Source organism: Halichoeres trimaculatus, unplaced genomic scaffold (genome assembly GCF_033239565.1).
Source record: "Halichoeres trimaculatus isolate MK-OKI-2021-1 unplaced genomic scaffold, fHalTri1.1 fHalTri1_scaffold_3, whole genome shotgun sequence".
NCBI classification, from domain to species: domain Eukaryota; kingdom Metazoa; phylum Chordata; class Actinopteri; order Labriformes; family Labridae; genus Halichoeres; species Halichoeres trimaculatus.
The window spans coordinates 15,976,125-15,991,818 of record NW_027437181.1 but is presented as its reverse complement, the minus strand read 5'-3'; the positions used below and the strand labels follow the sequence as shown (position 1 = coordinate 15,991,818).

The following is a 15,694-nucleotide window of genomic DNA, read 5'->3' as shown; positions in this document are numbered from 1 at the left end:
AAGTGTTGGTGTGTGTGTGTGTGTGTGTGTGTGTGTGTGTGTGTGTGTGTGTGTGTGTGTGTGTGTGTGTGTGTGTGTGTGTGTGTGTGTGTGTGTGTGTGTGTCGTACAGCACGTGATCTGTGGTTTGGTGTGTCTCTTAGTGAATTGTTTTTCATCTTGTTTCATCATGGCACAAGGGGAGAGTAGAAGACAGAGAACATATTTAGAACTCAGGCTGCATACTGTTTCCTTGGTGAGCAATCTTTTAGCCCCAATTACGTCAAATGTGCAGACAAACAGCTGTTCAGAGAGTCAGAGAAACAGAGAGAGCAGTGAAGAAGGCAATGATTGCAACTTATCATTTTATCTCTGCGTTACATTCAATAGAGAGTGTTTAGGATGTACAACAACTGGTGTATCGCTTCCCAACTGTATTGATCACAAAGTGGCTCCACTCAGGCAGACAGATAAAAACCTGTGGGGGTAAATAGAGAAGCACGGTCCAGACCAAGTGTTCAGTCAGTCTGTTTTACTCAGTGCACCAGTCTCCCTCATTCTCTACTTCTCTTTGTTTTGAGTGTGTCAGCACAAAGCACTGTGGAAGCACAAATGGCCACAGATGGGTTGGCAGACCTAGCAGACTTCCTAATGTATTAAAAGTGAAATCCAGAGCGTGGTGCGTATGTGTGTGCCTGGTCCCTGTAGCTGGTCAGATTAAACAGCTGTCCATAATCCCACGGTGGGAGCAGACACACAGGCTGACCGAGTGGTCCCCTTATCCTCTCCTTCTCTTCCTCCTCTCCTCTTCACTTAAAGAGGTGATAAAAATAGCTGTTTAGTAAACAGAGAGTCATGGGAGTGTTTTTATTTTATGGCACCCCTCTGGTGTTGGGATTACAAATCGGTTCAGGTCCAGTTTAAATAGCCATTGTCGCATCTACTCTAATTCTCTCTATGACTATTATTTTTTGCAATTTGTAACTGCTTTCTGAAACTGAATTTTTCATTATGATTTTGCAAGCAAATGGATCAACATAACAGGGTTTTTGCCAGGATGTATATTGTGTGTTAGTCCTATAGCACAAACTGTAAATGGTAGCACTTATATATTCTATCAAAGACGCAGTTTCCAGAACCATATGGCTGCCTCCCTACAGGAAGCAGCCCACCAGTCCAGCACCACAGAGAGCTTGTTTGTGTGTTTAGGATTCTATTGTAGAGAATAGCTGCATCTATTTATACCGACCTTCCCCATCTGCCTCTATCTGCAACCTTGTGTGTTTATGTTCACAGCGTCAGGCATGGGGCAAACAGCGGAGTGCCCCTCGTGTTCTTGAGGATCAGTGTGTCAATGGCCCTCGTGCAGCACACTCCGGAGTGGCACTCTTTAAATACAGACACCAGCTGTTGAACGTGTCGACATAAGCTCTCTCAGAAATAGGCATAAGCAAGGACGGGGGCCAAGTGAGGCAGGAGTTTTATGGAGGAAAACATTGGATTCATAGAGGGCTCTGAAAAGTGAAATGAAGAGCAGAGGGTTTGAGGGTTATTTTGATCATTGATGCTATAAAATCTAAATTAATGCCTTCTTATGACACCTTTATCACTGTTATCTGTTCATTACTCTGAGCATGTAAGTTGTTTAAATCCAATTTTAACAGAAACAGATTTTTTTCATCATGCAAAATAAAGACTACAGAAGAATTTATGAATGTCACACAAAATCTACAATATATTATGCCTGCTTTGCTAGAACATTTAAGAGGTCTTTTTCTTTATGAATGTATTTGCTGAATACACTTTGTAGTAATGTTTATTACTAGAGCCGATAATCACAATACTGAATTAACCTACAAATCATGCAACATATTGATTTTATTGTTTTTTAATGCACAGTGCACATTTATTGCACTCTCTCCGATATGCATATACACAGACTCTAAAGCTATCTTCACACAGGCTGCAAAAGTCATCAGACCCTCAGCTCAGGTTTGCATTGCAGAAAGATCTAGTTCCAGCAGCTGCATGGACAGACGGACACATACACAAAAACATAGTCAACACCCTTAGCTTGCTAAATAATAGACCCGCTTTATATTTGGTGGTGGTGTGTATGTGTCATGTTTGATTAGGTGTATGGAGTTTGGAGCATGACAGAGTTTCTTGATGGTCACAGTGCATGTATAGACCTCTTGAAGCCTTCTGCCACAGTTACAGAAAGTAAGGCAACACATGCTTCTGGTCGTCCTACATCCACCCAGTGTCGTGTTTTCTTCTCATGCCCCTCACTGTACCATCCATTTCCTCCATGCTACACAGCCCGGCCTTGCCTTGTTTGGTCCTGGCAGGGTATCTGGCAGAGGACAGTGAGGCTTCTGATAGCAGGACGGAGCTCTGCTGAAAGCCGGTCCACACAGTGATGGACAGCAGCAGATCCAGCTGCACTTGTCACTGGCTGTCAAAGCGGCTGTCTGAACTAGGGGACGAGAGGGGACAGGCGGGGAGTAGAGTGTGCATGGGAATATGCGTGTGTGTGTGCGTGCGTGTGTGTGTGTGTGGTTGTGTGTCTGGAGGTTGGAGGTTACAGTGGAGGGGCACTGATTGGGATGTCAAAGCTACATGGAGTGTGTGTACGTGAAGGGGAAAGAGGGAGAGAGGGAGGTGAGGCGGGGGTTTCAGTCAGCAGCAGCTGAGCGGGTGAGCAGGTGTTACTGTATGTCTCCCAGGCCCATGAATCTCCAACAAGAGAGACACAATACAAGTTTGGATTCATTTCCACTCCCTGCATTGATTTGTTTTGCTTCTCTTTATGGGGCTTTTGGTTTAAGGGAAACAATCGATGGCTCCCAGGTGAAAATGTCAGAGGCCTGCTCTTTAACCAGCTGTCTCCTCTTTGAATTTTGTTTTATTTTTACCCATGCTGAAGCTTAGTTTTGATGACCATGTCTGCTTTTTCTTTCTTTTTGCTTCTTTCATATCACAGGTAGCAGAGTGCAGAAGGTTGGAACAATGCCAGATTCACCTGCGGATGTGAAAACCCAGCCCAGGTCCACCCCACCCACCATGCCTCCTCCACCCCCGGCTGTCAGCCAGGCAACCAATCGCAGCGCTTCATTCACCCCAACCACAAGTAAATCAAGTAAGAAGCTTTTGTATTTCCCCGCATGGTTCTAGTAATAAACACACAAGTAGTCATCTTTGTAGGATCAAAATGCCACAACTGTTATTATCTTTATCTAAAGAGCAATATGGTAATAATGTACGCAAACATGACAGCTGTATGCTTTGAGCTTTATGATTCTTTGATTTAAAGATGGTCCCTTTGTGTTGATGAGCCATGTCAGCAGGCAGTCAAACAGGCAGGTGTGAGAAACACAGTAAAGTGGTAGGCACGCTGGACCAGAGAAACCATAGCTGTGTGAGCTCTAACTCTGCATTACACAGTTATCATTGGAATAGAATACCAAATCTTTTTTGGAAGAAGTTTCCCCCATCATTGCAAACAATGCTCCTCCACAGAGCTGACATATCTGGGTTGAATTTAGTTTTGTTAGGTTAAGATCATGAATTCAGTCGGGGCACAGGCTGAGATGTCATACAGATGTCATATAGTGTCTAAATTTAATTCAAAATTTGAAATGTTTGGTGACAAACTGTGGTCCAATATGCTTGTAAGACAATCCTCATGGTACAATTACTATAAAAATTTAAGTTAAAAAAATAACAAGGAGTTACACACCTCTAAAGCAGTCTAGTGTAGACTCCACTGTCATCTGTCCCTTTAGGTTGTCCGTCATGAACATCTTAGGCCCGAGAAATTCCAAATATGTGTGTCTTCCCTGTTCTGCTGAACAAGTGTTAAAGTCACTTGTGTGTCAGGTGTGCATCTCCTCAAGAATATATCTGTGTGTGTGTGTGTGTGTGTGTGTGTGTGTGTGTGTGTGTGTGTGTGTGTGTGTGTGTGTGTGTGTGTGTGTGTGTGTGTGTGTGTGTGTGTGTGTGTGAGTGTTTTTGGTTTACAGAATGCCCTTGCTAATAGAACAAGTGTCTCTTAGCGCATATGTGAGTGCGGCTGTGGCATTTTGTGTGTGTATGTGTGTGTGCGCCTGTGTTTGTTTGAGTGTGAGTGTGTGAGTGTGTGTGTGTGTGTGTGTGTGTTGTTTACCAGCTGGCTGGTTGGGTGGCAGTGGTGGTGGTGGTGGTGTGTTCAGGGGCTATCAGTCAGGGTGGCGATGCAGTGTGTATACTACTTTCTTCCCTATATAGCAATGACAGGACCGTGTTGTTTCACCTGTTGTGGCAGGCGGTCAGCAGTGCGGCTCTCCATGCACCTCTCCCTCGCTCTAAAACCAGAACACAAGTGCTGCCTGTAGGGATCACATGAGTTAGTCCATATGTGTTCAGGCCTGCGACCAAGCAACAAGCATGCTTAAAAGGAACCACAGGAACCTTTTCTGTTGAGCAACTGAGTTACATATCATCTTGTTTTCAAGCATGATTGTAGGAGTTGGTGTTACAGTGCACAGGGTCCTGTAAGTACACGGTTAAAACACTATGATTTTGAAATGGTAATCATATCATACCTTAGATTCTTAGCTGAGCGTGAGAACTTGTATTTGTTGTTGTAGTCAAAGTAAATCCTTGTGCCATTAGCATGTGGACATTAAGCAAACTATGTGCAGCTGCACCAGTTAACTATTTAAATAGTATAGTTATCTGGTTTCTTGTTTATATTTGTAATGTATATGGTAGAAACCAAGCAGCAACCTCCAGGTTTTAATGTAATGCCAAAGCTCAAGTGTTTAAAACTGTATTACCTGAAGTGTCCACTTGAGGCTGGCCTCAATAGCCCCAGATGCCACATATACACCCATTTTAACAGGTACATTCTTAGAGCAAAATTGCAAATTTCACTGCCGGATATTTATAAGGATTTCAATCTGTGTAGCACATTGTTTTTTTAAATAACTTGTTCGCCTTGAAGATATTAAGATTACAAGTTCGGCGTAATTAGGGACATGGCAAACTCGGCTAACAGGTTGCACACTACAGCTGTGAAGGTTCACCACTCCTTCGCCTCTTGCTTGGTTGTCTGAAAGAAAGTTTGAGTTAGCATGTCAAATATGTGGATCACTGGTGATCAACAGGAGCCAACATGTTCATCAGTGTTTTTATACAGGCTACGGTAGAAATCCTTTAAATATATTGCTCAGAGACTGCAAAACACGCCTGATTTTAAAAAAAGAGAAAACTGACTTTATATTGAATGATTCAAACTCAGAAATGTTGATATTATGACCTACTGACAAGAAACAGTGGAAGAAAAATAGAGTTAAGCAAGCATCTCTTGTAATCTAGCTCAAATAGAAAATAAAAACAGAGGAAAGGTCAATCGTGCATTTGTCAGGTCCTGTGTAATTGTGACTTTGTTTGTGCCTGCATTTGGAAAAATATGTGAGGGATGATATACGTGTGTATGAATGCTGTGTCTATTCTGAACCTTAAAGCTGCAAATCTACTTTCAGCTGGTGGACATGTGTAGGGCCAGATTTAGCTACACACCTGCTATTGGAATAAAAGTAACACAGGCCTGCTGGCCTATTTTTGGCACCTCTTTAACAAGTTCCCCTTATAGTTGTGTCCTAGTGAGTGAGTGAGAGGGAGAGGGTGAGGAGCAGGGTGGAATAGGCAGATACAGTGTGGGAGGGGGTTGAAGGAGGGAGTCAAATGGTACCACTTGTGAGACAGCTGAAGTTCAAGCAAGTGAACACACACACGCGCTTCACTATGTAAAACAAAATTGTAACATTAAAATGACTTTGTGCATCATAGACTGCAGACTGGAGGCTCTACCAGTATGTAATCTTAGCTAAGCAGGATGTGACTGCTACTGCCCTCATCATTCCCCCAGATCTGTCAGAAGTTCCCCAGGCCCCTCAAAAAACTACTGACCCACTTCATGTTCTCTTTTCCCTCTGTCTGTTTCCCTGCAGTGCTGAATGGGAGCAGCCACTCTCCCACATCACTGAACGGTGCTCCCTCAACTCCTAATGGCTTCAGTAATGGGCCAGCAATGTCCTCGACCGCCTCTCTTTCAAACCAGCAGCTCCCGCCAGCCTGTGGTGCCCGGCAACTGTGCAAGCTGAAGCGCTTCCTGACCACACTGCAGCAGTTTGGCAACGACATATCGCCTGAGATTGGGGAGAGAGTGCGCAGCCTGGTGCTGGGACTGGTGGTATGTTCTCATCTCTTATATTAATGCATCTTTATAATCTCACTTCAGTGTATCCATCTGTCCTTCAAGCGGTTTATTTTCCTCTGATTTTGTTTCAACCTGCACTGCTTGATCCTAGCTTTTAGTTCTTTCATAGTCATTAAGTTTTACGCTATGATCTAAAAAGATTGTAAATGTGTCTTGTAAAACAAATGACACATAAAGAGATAACGTATAGGTGAGATTTTTTTTTCTGTTGTCTTTTTTTTTTGCAGAACTCCACTCTCACTATTGAAGAGTTTCACTCCAAACTTCACGAGGCCACCAACTTCCCTCTGAGGCCGTTTGTCATTCCTTTCTTAAAGGTAAACACTTGTTTAATTTTCTTTGTAAGGTAAATGAAGGATGATGTCTCAGTAGACATGCTCATGCTGCTGTGTTTGCATGCATTTTTTTTTTGATTACGCTACCAAGCACAAGATTAATAGTTGTAGTTTCATAGTTTCTGGATTGATAACTAAAAAGTGTATTCTGTAGTTACAGTGAAGCACTGTGTAGAAAAGTGGAGAGGAGCTCGTGAATGTCCAATGAAAGCAGTGTGAGTGAGTGTGTCGGGCCCCCTAGTGTGCAATGATCCTCCACATCTGGGACGTTGTAGCAATGGCTGCGTCATATCAACCAGACAGTTCTGAGAGAGCTATTTGACAGCACTGACACACACACACATACACACAATATACACATAAGCCCACCCTGAAGAGGGGAAGAGAGACACATGGCTGAGGAAGGTGTCGAGGGGCCTGTCTTATCTCATCCTGTCTCTCCATCTATCACACTCTTTTTACTTGCTCTAATCTTTTGTTGTTTTATCTGTTGAGTTTCCAGTTGACTTCTTGTCTACTTAACACACTTATCTTAATATACATCTGGTCAATAAATGTATACCCTTCTGGGACAATTGAGTCATTCCTAATCCTGAGATGTCTGTTTTCACCTCTGAAGGCAAACCTGCCCCTGCTGCAGAGAGAGTTGCTGCACTGCGCTCGGTTGGCCAAGCAGACCCCAGCTCAGTATCTGGCCCAACACGAGCAGCTTCTCCTGGACGCTAACGCCAGCTCGCCCCTCGATTCTTCTGAGATCATGCTAGAAATGAATGAGCACGGCAAGAGAAGGACCCCTGACAGGTAACCAGCAATTCTTTCTTTAACACAATAAAGCACATACAAATAGACTCCAGATGGACTGTGTATATATGAATTATTTTAGGGTAATTCAGAATGCCAAGCGACAAGAGGAGTCTATAAATCCTCTGTGCAGGAGGCGGAAGTCTGGACAGCCCTGATGCCAGGATGAATCTGCCAGCTGTCTGAGAGGGTGGGGGGATAAATGCAGAGCATGAAAACACAGAGATTTTCTGAAAGGGGAAAAAAGGAGATAAAAGTCAAGGAGGAAACTCAGTTCATGTCCTCATCACAACCTTAGAACCGGCGGTGAGCCTCAGTTTGTCCCACATTCCCCCCCCCAACGCGTTGCTTTATGTACCCTGCTTAGATGACGCCTTCTCTTCCCATTTTCTGCCTTTGTCTCTTTCTGGCACCATCCTTCTTTACCTCTCTCATTTTCTCTCTTTCTCTCTGACTGCCTGACCTGCGGGTTCCCAGCAGCTGTCCATATGTCAGGGATGTGTCCAGATGGTGATGTGCTGACCGTAACACTGAGCACATCCTGAGCAGGGCGGGTGTGGGAAGGTGGGAGTGTGGTGGTGGTGGTGGTGATGGTGTTGGTTTGGATGAGATGAGAGGTTGGATCTTGAATGTGCAATCCCACTGTAATCCGCACACCTCCGCCTTCCAACCTGTGGTTTATGCACAGCAGGCGGAGAAGGGGAAGAGGGGGAGGAAAAAAGGAGAGGGCAGGGGTTCAGCTGGGGCAGGACCTACATAGTGCCAGCTGTTTCTCTGGTTTTTCAGATACTAAAGCAGGGATGTGTATGAGTTTATCCAACACACAAACATACACAAGGATAGATATGATCACACACACACACACACACACACACATAATCATCATCATCATCTGCATGGGGCAGCACTGCTTTTATTCGCCTTTGATCCCCTGGATGATAAAGAGTGATTTCTATCCTGGTGCCTGCCTATTGCCATCCAGCTAAACAGATTAATATCAACACTCCCATTTAAACTGTCCAGATGGCTTGAGAACAACCTCACACAGACACACACGAACACACATGCATGCACACACACACACTTGAAGTACACAGACACAAATGAGTGTCACTAAACATCTGCCAAACGCACTGCATTCAGCCCATATTGCCCCTTAAGCCCGAGAGCAGGGTGGGAGGGTGAGGGAGGAATACTTGCAATCTAAGAGTAGGCTGAGGGATATTCAGATTAAGAGCTTGAGACGAATGGTTTACAGTTTGACTTGGCTTTGTTTGATACATATGGCGTACAGCTGTGCTAAAGCTTCAGAGGACCGCTGCAGCGCTGTAACTGAACAACAAGCAGCTCTTATTAGAATAGCGTGTGTAAGTGTGTGTGAGTGTATTTGCACACACCATGTGGGTGTTCTTGAACTTTAAAACTGTTGTCTTCCTTTGTTAATGCAGGTCAAGTCCACAATGATCATGTTTAAAAATACATATCTATAAGAGGTTTAGGTGTTTGTTTTTTTTAAAAATCAGACTTTGGCTGTTAAGTCAGGTTTCATAAATCTCCTCTTCTCTCCTCTTTTCACATCACACGTTGATAAAATTCCTTCCTTACATGATGCCAGAGTTTTGAAAATGAACATGCTGTGAACCAGTTGTACAGGCAAAACTTGTTTCAACACTTATAGACAGACTCAATCAGGCATCTTGAAATGAATGATCAGATTATTTTTCTTCAACAGTAGACAGTAACAGTTTTTCACAGTAGGCTCTTTTTTGCCTCGTGATCTGGTTTTCAAGACATTTGAGTTCCTTGCGGGGGCATGTTTTCCTGAACCATGAAGTAATGCTCTGGCATTGCATTTTTATCCTGGCAAAGCAAGCCCACACTTTCACATTACTCATTGTGGCCTGGCAAGGACAGGGCTTAGCTGGAGAAAGATGGAGTAGGTTGTGCAAAATTTAATGTTTCATTTATTAGCATGGTGTCAAAAATCTGTTTCCGAATGTAAGCGCGTTGAATGGATAAATGAGTTGCACCACTGTATATTTCAGTTAATGAGCATTGTCATTGAAGATCAGAACACTTTTTAAATGTTACAGCTTTCATATGCAACAGCTGAGTAAGTTATTGGATGGACATTAGCGGAATAGTGGTTAATGTGGCAGTGGAAACACTGGCTGCTGCATTTTGGCAATGAACACCGATTTATGGTACAAATTCTGTTTAGTCTGCATCTAACCATTTTACTTTCCTTCCATAACTCATCATTCTTTCATGCCTGTTTTAACACCCCAGATCCTTTTTCACGATACCAACTTGCTGAGTGTTTGACCGTTTAATTATTGTTAAATTCCCTTCACGCCCCTCTCTGCAGGACCAAAGATAGCTCTGACAGAGACGGCCTGCACCCCGAGCACCTGGCCAAGAGACCCTGCACCATCAGCCCAAGCCAACGCTTTAGCCCAAGCACAGGTCTTCCTGCTCACCCACCGCCCAACGGTCTCTCCACACACCCTCCAAATGGCCTCTCCCACCCACCCAACCCCCAAATGGCACCCCAGCACTATCGGCTAGAAGACATGGCCCTGGCACACCAGTACAGAGACGCTTACAGACATAATGAGCACCGTGAAGCCCGAGACAGACACCGGCAGACAGGTAAGACAGCTGAGATGCATTCATAGAGAGTGATTAACCTGTAGATCTATATAGTCTACGATCAAGATTGTGTTCACGGTAAACGGTGTGCATGTGTAGAACAAAGGCCAGTTGTCGGTCCAGTCTGATAATCCTTGTGGCAGTGCGTCTAAATAAAGCCCACGGCCATACATACCCATGTGCTCCAACTGTGGTAACCATGTATGCCTTTACTCTGCTTTCCCAAAAGGAGAGAGGTGAGTTCTCAGCCAGACTGTCTCGCTGATAAGGCACAAAGTTATGATGCAGGCATTCAAAAGCCTTTGATATGTTGGTTGTTTAATTTAAGCTTGTTCTTATAGTGTGTTTATCCTTTTACCAAAAACAACCAGTGTGATATTATATCAGGATTAGGTGTAGGTAGGAAGTAACTCAACTGTGCAGAGCAGGATAAATAAAGTGGTTTGATTGAATGGTTGTTATGTGTTAATATAACGTTATGTGTGTTGAATCTGACCCACACATTTGTCTTTTAGCAGTGCATGGAGCCCGTCAAGAAGAGGTCATAGATCACCGTCTCACAGACAGAGAGTGGGCAGAGGAATGGAAGCACCTTGATAATGTACGTATCACCTTGATTGTCATGTTTATGATCAAGTAATTCTTTATTTTCGGCGTTTACTTTATAAAGAATGTGGAGAAAAGAGTTATTAGGTCATCAGGTGATTGAAGTTAATTTTAGCGCTAAAGACAGGATTCAGATGCCAGAGAGTGAAGTGTTGACAGGCAGAACAGCCTCCATCCAAGCTGACAGAGCAGTTGACAGACAGCTGATCAGGAGGTCTGTGTCTGTGCCGTGAATCAACAACAGACTGACACCTCTCAGGATTCCTGCTCCCAACTCCATGAAGACAAAATCATGTACACTAGACACAGGCACACACATATGCTCACAGACAGACACGCACACACGGAAAACTAGGCCCCAGATGGAGCTCGAGACCCAGCAGAGAGCAGCTCCAGCTGGGGAGAGCAGCTGAGACAAGAGCTGCAGTCATGGAGAGAACCGGCCAGGCCTGGACTCCTGCCAAATTAGAAACACTTCAGTGAAATAAATATAGCTTACTCAGAGGGGAGGGAGGAGGAAGAGGAGGAAAGTAGGCAGAGACAGAGAGAGTAAAAGATGAATGGGAAGAACGATATGGATTGAATGTCAAGCTAGCTAAACCCATTTAGCAGGACAGGACCGGGTCTGGAAACACGGGCACTGTGGAAAAAAGTGACACTGTTTACTACTGGAGGAGGAAAGAGAGGAAATCTGTCGAGCTGGCAGAGAACAGAGCAGAAGGGTGGAAGGAATTGGCTCAACTTTTTTTCATCAGCAGCCCAGCTGTTACATTATGGTTTTTGTAATGCTCTTAGACATTGAAATTCACTGACAAGCACACAATCCATGAACATAAACACACACATCTGCTCAGTGGTGTCAGATAACGAGTATTCCTGTAGACTACAGTGAAAGGCAACGTTTTCCCCCAATGCCGTAATGATCTGTTAATTTTTTTTCAAATGAATTTGTGAGTTGAAAACATTTTGTGTGATTTTGTGTTTTCTCATTTGAAATGAAGGGATTTACATTTTTAACAACATGTGGACTATCATATTCCTCTTTATCTTGAAAAAAGTGGATCCTTGATTTCTTGCTCTTTCTGGTTGCAGCTCTTAAACTGCATCATGGACATGGTAGAGAAAACACGCCGCTCTCTGACAGTGCTGCGCCGCTGCCAGGAGGCCGACCGTGAGGAGATGAACCACTGGATCCGGCGCTACAGTGACGTGGAGGAGATGAAAAAAGGTGGGAGCAACGGACAGCACTGCCTTCCTCCTCCTCCTCCTCTTCCTCCTACTCCTCAACACCACAACTCCTCCTCCAACACATCTAGCAGCGAGTCACTGCCCATAGGAACTTCCTCGGCTGCTGAAAGGCAGACAGGCAGACAGACAGGTAGACAAACACACGCAGGGTTTGTTTGGCAAAGCAAAACACCCGTAGCAAGGTAGGGCTGATTTGATTTGCTGGAAATGCCAATTTGCACATAAAAGTCAGTAAGATTATCATAATTTTTCAGTAAATGTACAAATTTGAGCTCACACTGTGAGGAAACACAAATCGAGATCTTTAACCACCTGATTGCACACTCGTGCTTCCAGCTTGCTTATTCATGATTAGCATTTGTATTCACTTTCAACTCTCATAGCTACTTTCCTTTTGACAAAGTGCAGAAAAAGTGGATGCAAAATTACTGATGTATGCACATTCATAGTTCTTTAAAAAGTAGAAGAGATAGGTATTGTGGGTGTTTGTTTTAATTGATCAAGAGTGATTGTGTCTAAATGTGCACCACTCATGTGTTTCAGAGATCCACAGAGACTTCTTACATAGACCTCCCTCAGGATACCTGCCAGAGGAAATCTGGAGGAAAGCTGGTAAGAGTCAAGCATCCCCCCTTTTTCCTCTATTGTCTCCTGTATGATTGACCTCACACACACTCACAAAAGACACATACGACTGCCATCATCAGTCATCAGGGCTACCTCCCGCCCGCCACAGAGACAGATAGATCAGAGGCCTTACAGCCGCAGGTCCATCAGGGCAGAGGGTTGGAGGCCTTCTGTATCATTAGGGCTAAATGCCCTCCATCTGTCACTGCTATGAAAGGCCACTGCAGTTAAATTTGCAGTGAAAATGCAGTCACCTGGCCCAGTAAAGGCCACAGCAGCGCAGCACAGTTCAGGCTTAACTGGCCTCCATAGTCCTAAGAAGCACACATTCTCCTGTTTTTCGTTGTGATTGTCTTTTCATGCACATGAACAAACTTATCACCAAAACAGTCTTGACCATTGTTATTTTGCATGGGCCTTTTTGTACAGTATACTGCATGTTAGTCAGAGCCCTGCACGGGAGTCATCAGGCTCAGCCCTGGTTCCACCACAGTCTAAGAAGTGCTATTATGTTGCAGTCATACTTCAATACCCTGTGGAGGGACGATGCTGCTGCTGTTGGCAAAATACTGTGCTGCATTTTCACCAGCAGAAAAAAAAGCTCTTTTAATTGCAGTTGTTTTTCATACAGGTACGACAAGCATCCCGCTCTCCCCAGCTCTAAAGCATCTCCAAAACAGGCAGGGTGAGTAAAATATCTCACTCAAAACATCTCACCTTCCACTGTATGAATATGTGTGTGCAAGAGTGTGTGTGTGTGTGTCACCTCTAACTCAGCAGCCAGGTAGTCTGCCTGCTGTAGCAGCAGCACCTCTTGGTTTTAATTAAAACCAGACACGTATTCTCTGGTCTGGTTCAGGTTGAGAGACTGCAGTGCTTTTGAAAAATAAGATCTGAAGTGTGAAAAAGCAGACAGAAATAACACGTCTCAGGGACTCGCCAAATCCCTGTGGAATTAAAACGTTAATATTGCTGCCCCCGTGTTTTCCATTAAGTGCTAATTGCCCCAGCATCTGCTATGCAGTCTCCTTGATAAGAATTAATTAAATTTGCAAACTAATCTTAGTGGTGCATGCATTAGGCCAGATAATTGAGAATGCAGATAGTGTTTTCAAGAGAAGGAAGGGGGAGGGGGGCTAGAAGAAAAATGAACAAGGAAAGAAATGAAGGATAAAGGTGGAGACGCAATGACAGTATGAGAGAAAAAGACATGTGTCTTGATGTGACTGTATGTTGGCAGAACTGACTAACTTTTCAACATATTAGCCAAAGAATCAAGTTCAGACATGCATACCTGCACACACAACCATATGCATATATATAAGCATGTGCATACACACAGCAAAGGATGCAAAGGTTCCCCCACTGCCTATCTTTTTACACAGTAGTTTGAAACAAGTGAAGTGGAGTGGCAGGGAAGAGTGACAGTTATTTATGAGAACCATCTCAAACAAACACGAGCAGGCGAGGGAACAATACCAGTCTTACTCCCTACTTGGTTGACCAAATGCACCAGGGGGGCCTCTTCCCATAACTGGAGAGAACATTCATTTAATCTTTGATAAGTATGTCTGTCTTTGAAAGGAGAAGAACATGGAACCTCTTACCATCACAACACATCACATAAACATTTGATGATGATGACATGTATTTCGCTTCCTGTTTTTCCACTATTTAATGTCCAATGACAAATCCTGTACTGGTCAATTTGTTATGAAATGTGAGGTCAACAATGAAGATGGTCAAATTATTACTCATGACTAGATGAGGGCAGGAAGTTTCTATTTCAGACTACCATCTGGAAAGCAGGCTACACTCCTGCCTCTTCACTCACAGTTTGTTCTTGTGCTGAGAGAAGAGCCTTTCGATACAATCTACAATGTTGAGAGCTGTTGTCCAAGCGGCAACCTCCAGTTTAAAAAATGTGGACATGCCAAAATCTGCTGTTTCTTGAGTGTCCACTTGCAGCTGGCACTGAAAGTACTGGAAGTCACGTACACACCAAGCCAAAAAAAGCCATTTTCACAGCAGAAATAAACATATTTACAGCCTGTTACAAAAAACGTCTCCCGTCTGAATCGCTGATTTCACTATCAGCACACACTGTTTGCCCAATCAGCTCATGTGACTGATAGGCACCCTATAGCTGTTGATGTGGAGACACAAAGCCCATCCCAATATGGCTGCACCAGCCAATTTGCTGCAAAATCTATTCAGAAACAGACGGTTGACGTCAGGGAGACCACGTCCATTAATTATACAGCCTATGATGCAGTGGGAGCATGCACGCACACTTGTTAATACAGCCTGACAATTTTTAATCAAATTATTCTGATGACAAAAGATTGTGCAAAGGGAAACCTAGAAAAGCAGTGAAGTTAGTGACAAAACTTTGCAGACATCTGCTGTTCTCAGCACTGGAAATTATTTTGGCCAGACGTGTTTGAATTAATTATTGAAGTCTGGCTGTTTCCCTTTTCTGGCAGAAAGTTTTAAATCTTGGATGATGTACATCTGTTCACTGAGATACAACAAGATGGCAGCTTAAAGAGCTTCAATAAAGAATGACAGAGCAAGCAGGGAGGGATGATGGTCACACGCACTAACACCTCTCTCCCTCTCTGTCTTTCAGAGGAGGCTGTGAATGAGGTGAAGCGACAGGCGATGTCAGAGCTGCAGAAGGCAGTGTCAGACGCAGAGAGGAAAGCTCATGAGATGATTTCAGCAGAGCGCTCAAAAATGGAGAGAGCGCTGGCTGAGGCCAAGAGACAAGCATCTGAGGATGCACTGACAGTCATCAACCAGCAGGAGGACTCCAGTGAAGTGAGTATCACAGACCCCCCAAATTTCACCTCATTCTCCTTCACTTCGACTTGAAGTTTTTAACCCAGTCACTCTCTCCGTTATTTTCATGCACAACACTCTCTGGTACCCATCTATATGTTGCCCCACCGTCTTAAAAACCCTATTTTTGTGTTGTCTGTACAGCTGTCTGGTTTTGATTTTTTTTTTGCTGCAACATGTTGCCATCATTATTGCAAAAGCAGTCCAGTTGTCTGCATGTATTAAAGTAGACAGAGCCAGATGGCTGGAGCAGAGCTCCAGGCTGAAGCCATTACAGAGCAGTTGACCACCACCTGCTGGTAACATAGACAAGTGGTGTTAGACCAGGACTTCAAGAC

At 44.0% G+C, this 15,694-nt stretch overlaps 1 protein-coding gene across 11 annotated transcripts in view; it reads left to right on the top strand.

The window, feature by feature from the left end:
- cbfa2t3 (CBFA2/RUNX1 partner transcriptional co-repressor 3) overlaps positions 1-15,694 on the top strand; it is a 43,347-nt gene that overhangs the window by 21,904 nt on the left and 5,749 nt on the right. For 5 of the 11 annotated variants that reach the window (XM_074666185.1, XM_074666187.1, XM_074666194.1 and 2 more), the window contains exons 2-11: positions 2,965-3,120; positions 5,975-6,216; positions 6,471-6,560; positions 7,198-7,379; positions 9,748-10,031; positions 10,547-10,632; positions 11,730-12,015; positions 12,429-12,497; positions 13,144-13,197; positions 15,145-15,335. In XM_074666185.1, the coding sequence (XP_074522286.1) occupies positions 2,965-3,120; positions 5,975-6,216; positions 6,471-6,560; positions 7,198-7,379; positions 9,748-10,031; positions 10,547-10,632; positions 11,730-12,015; positions 12,429-12,497; positions 13,144-13,197; positions 15,145-15,335 (1,640 nt within the window). The remainder of the gene's footprint in view (positions 1-2,964; positions 3,121-5,974; positions 6,217-6,470; positions 6,561-7,197; positions 7,380-9,747; positions 10,032-10,546; positions 10,633-11,729; positions 12,016-12,428; positions 12,498-13,143; positions 13,198-15,144; positions 15,336-15,694) is intronic. The other 6 variants (XM_074666188.1, XM_074666189.1, XM_074666186.1 and 3 more) reach the window with 5 other exon arrangements.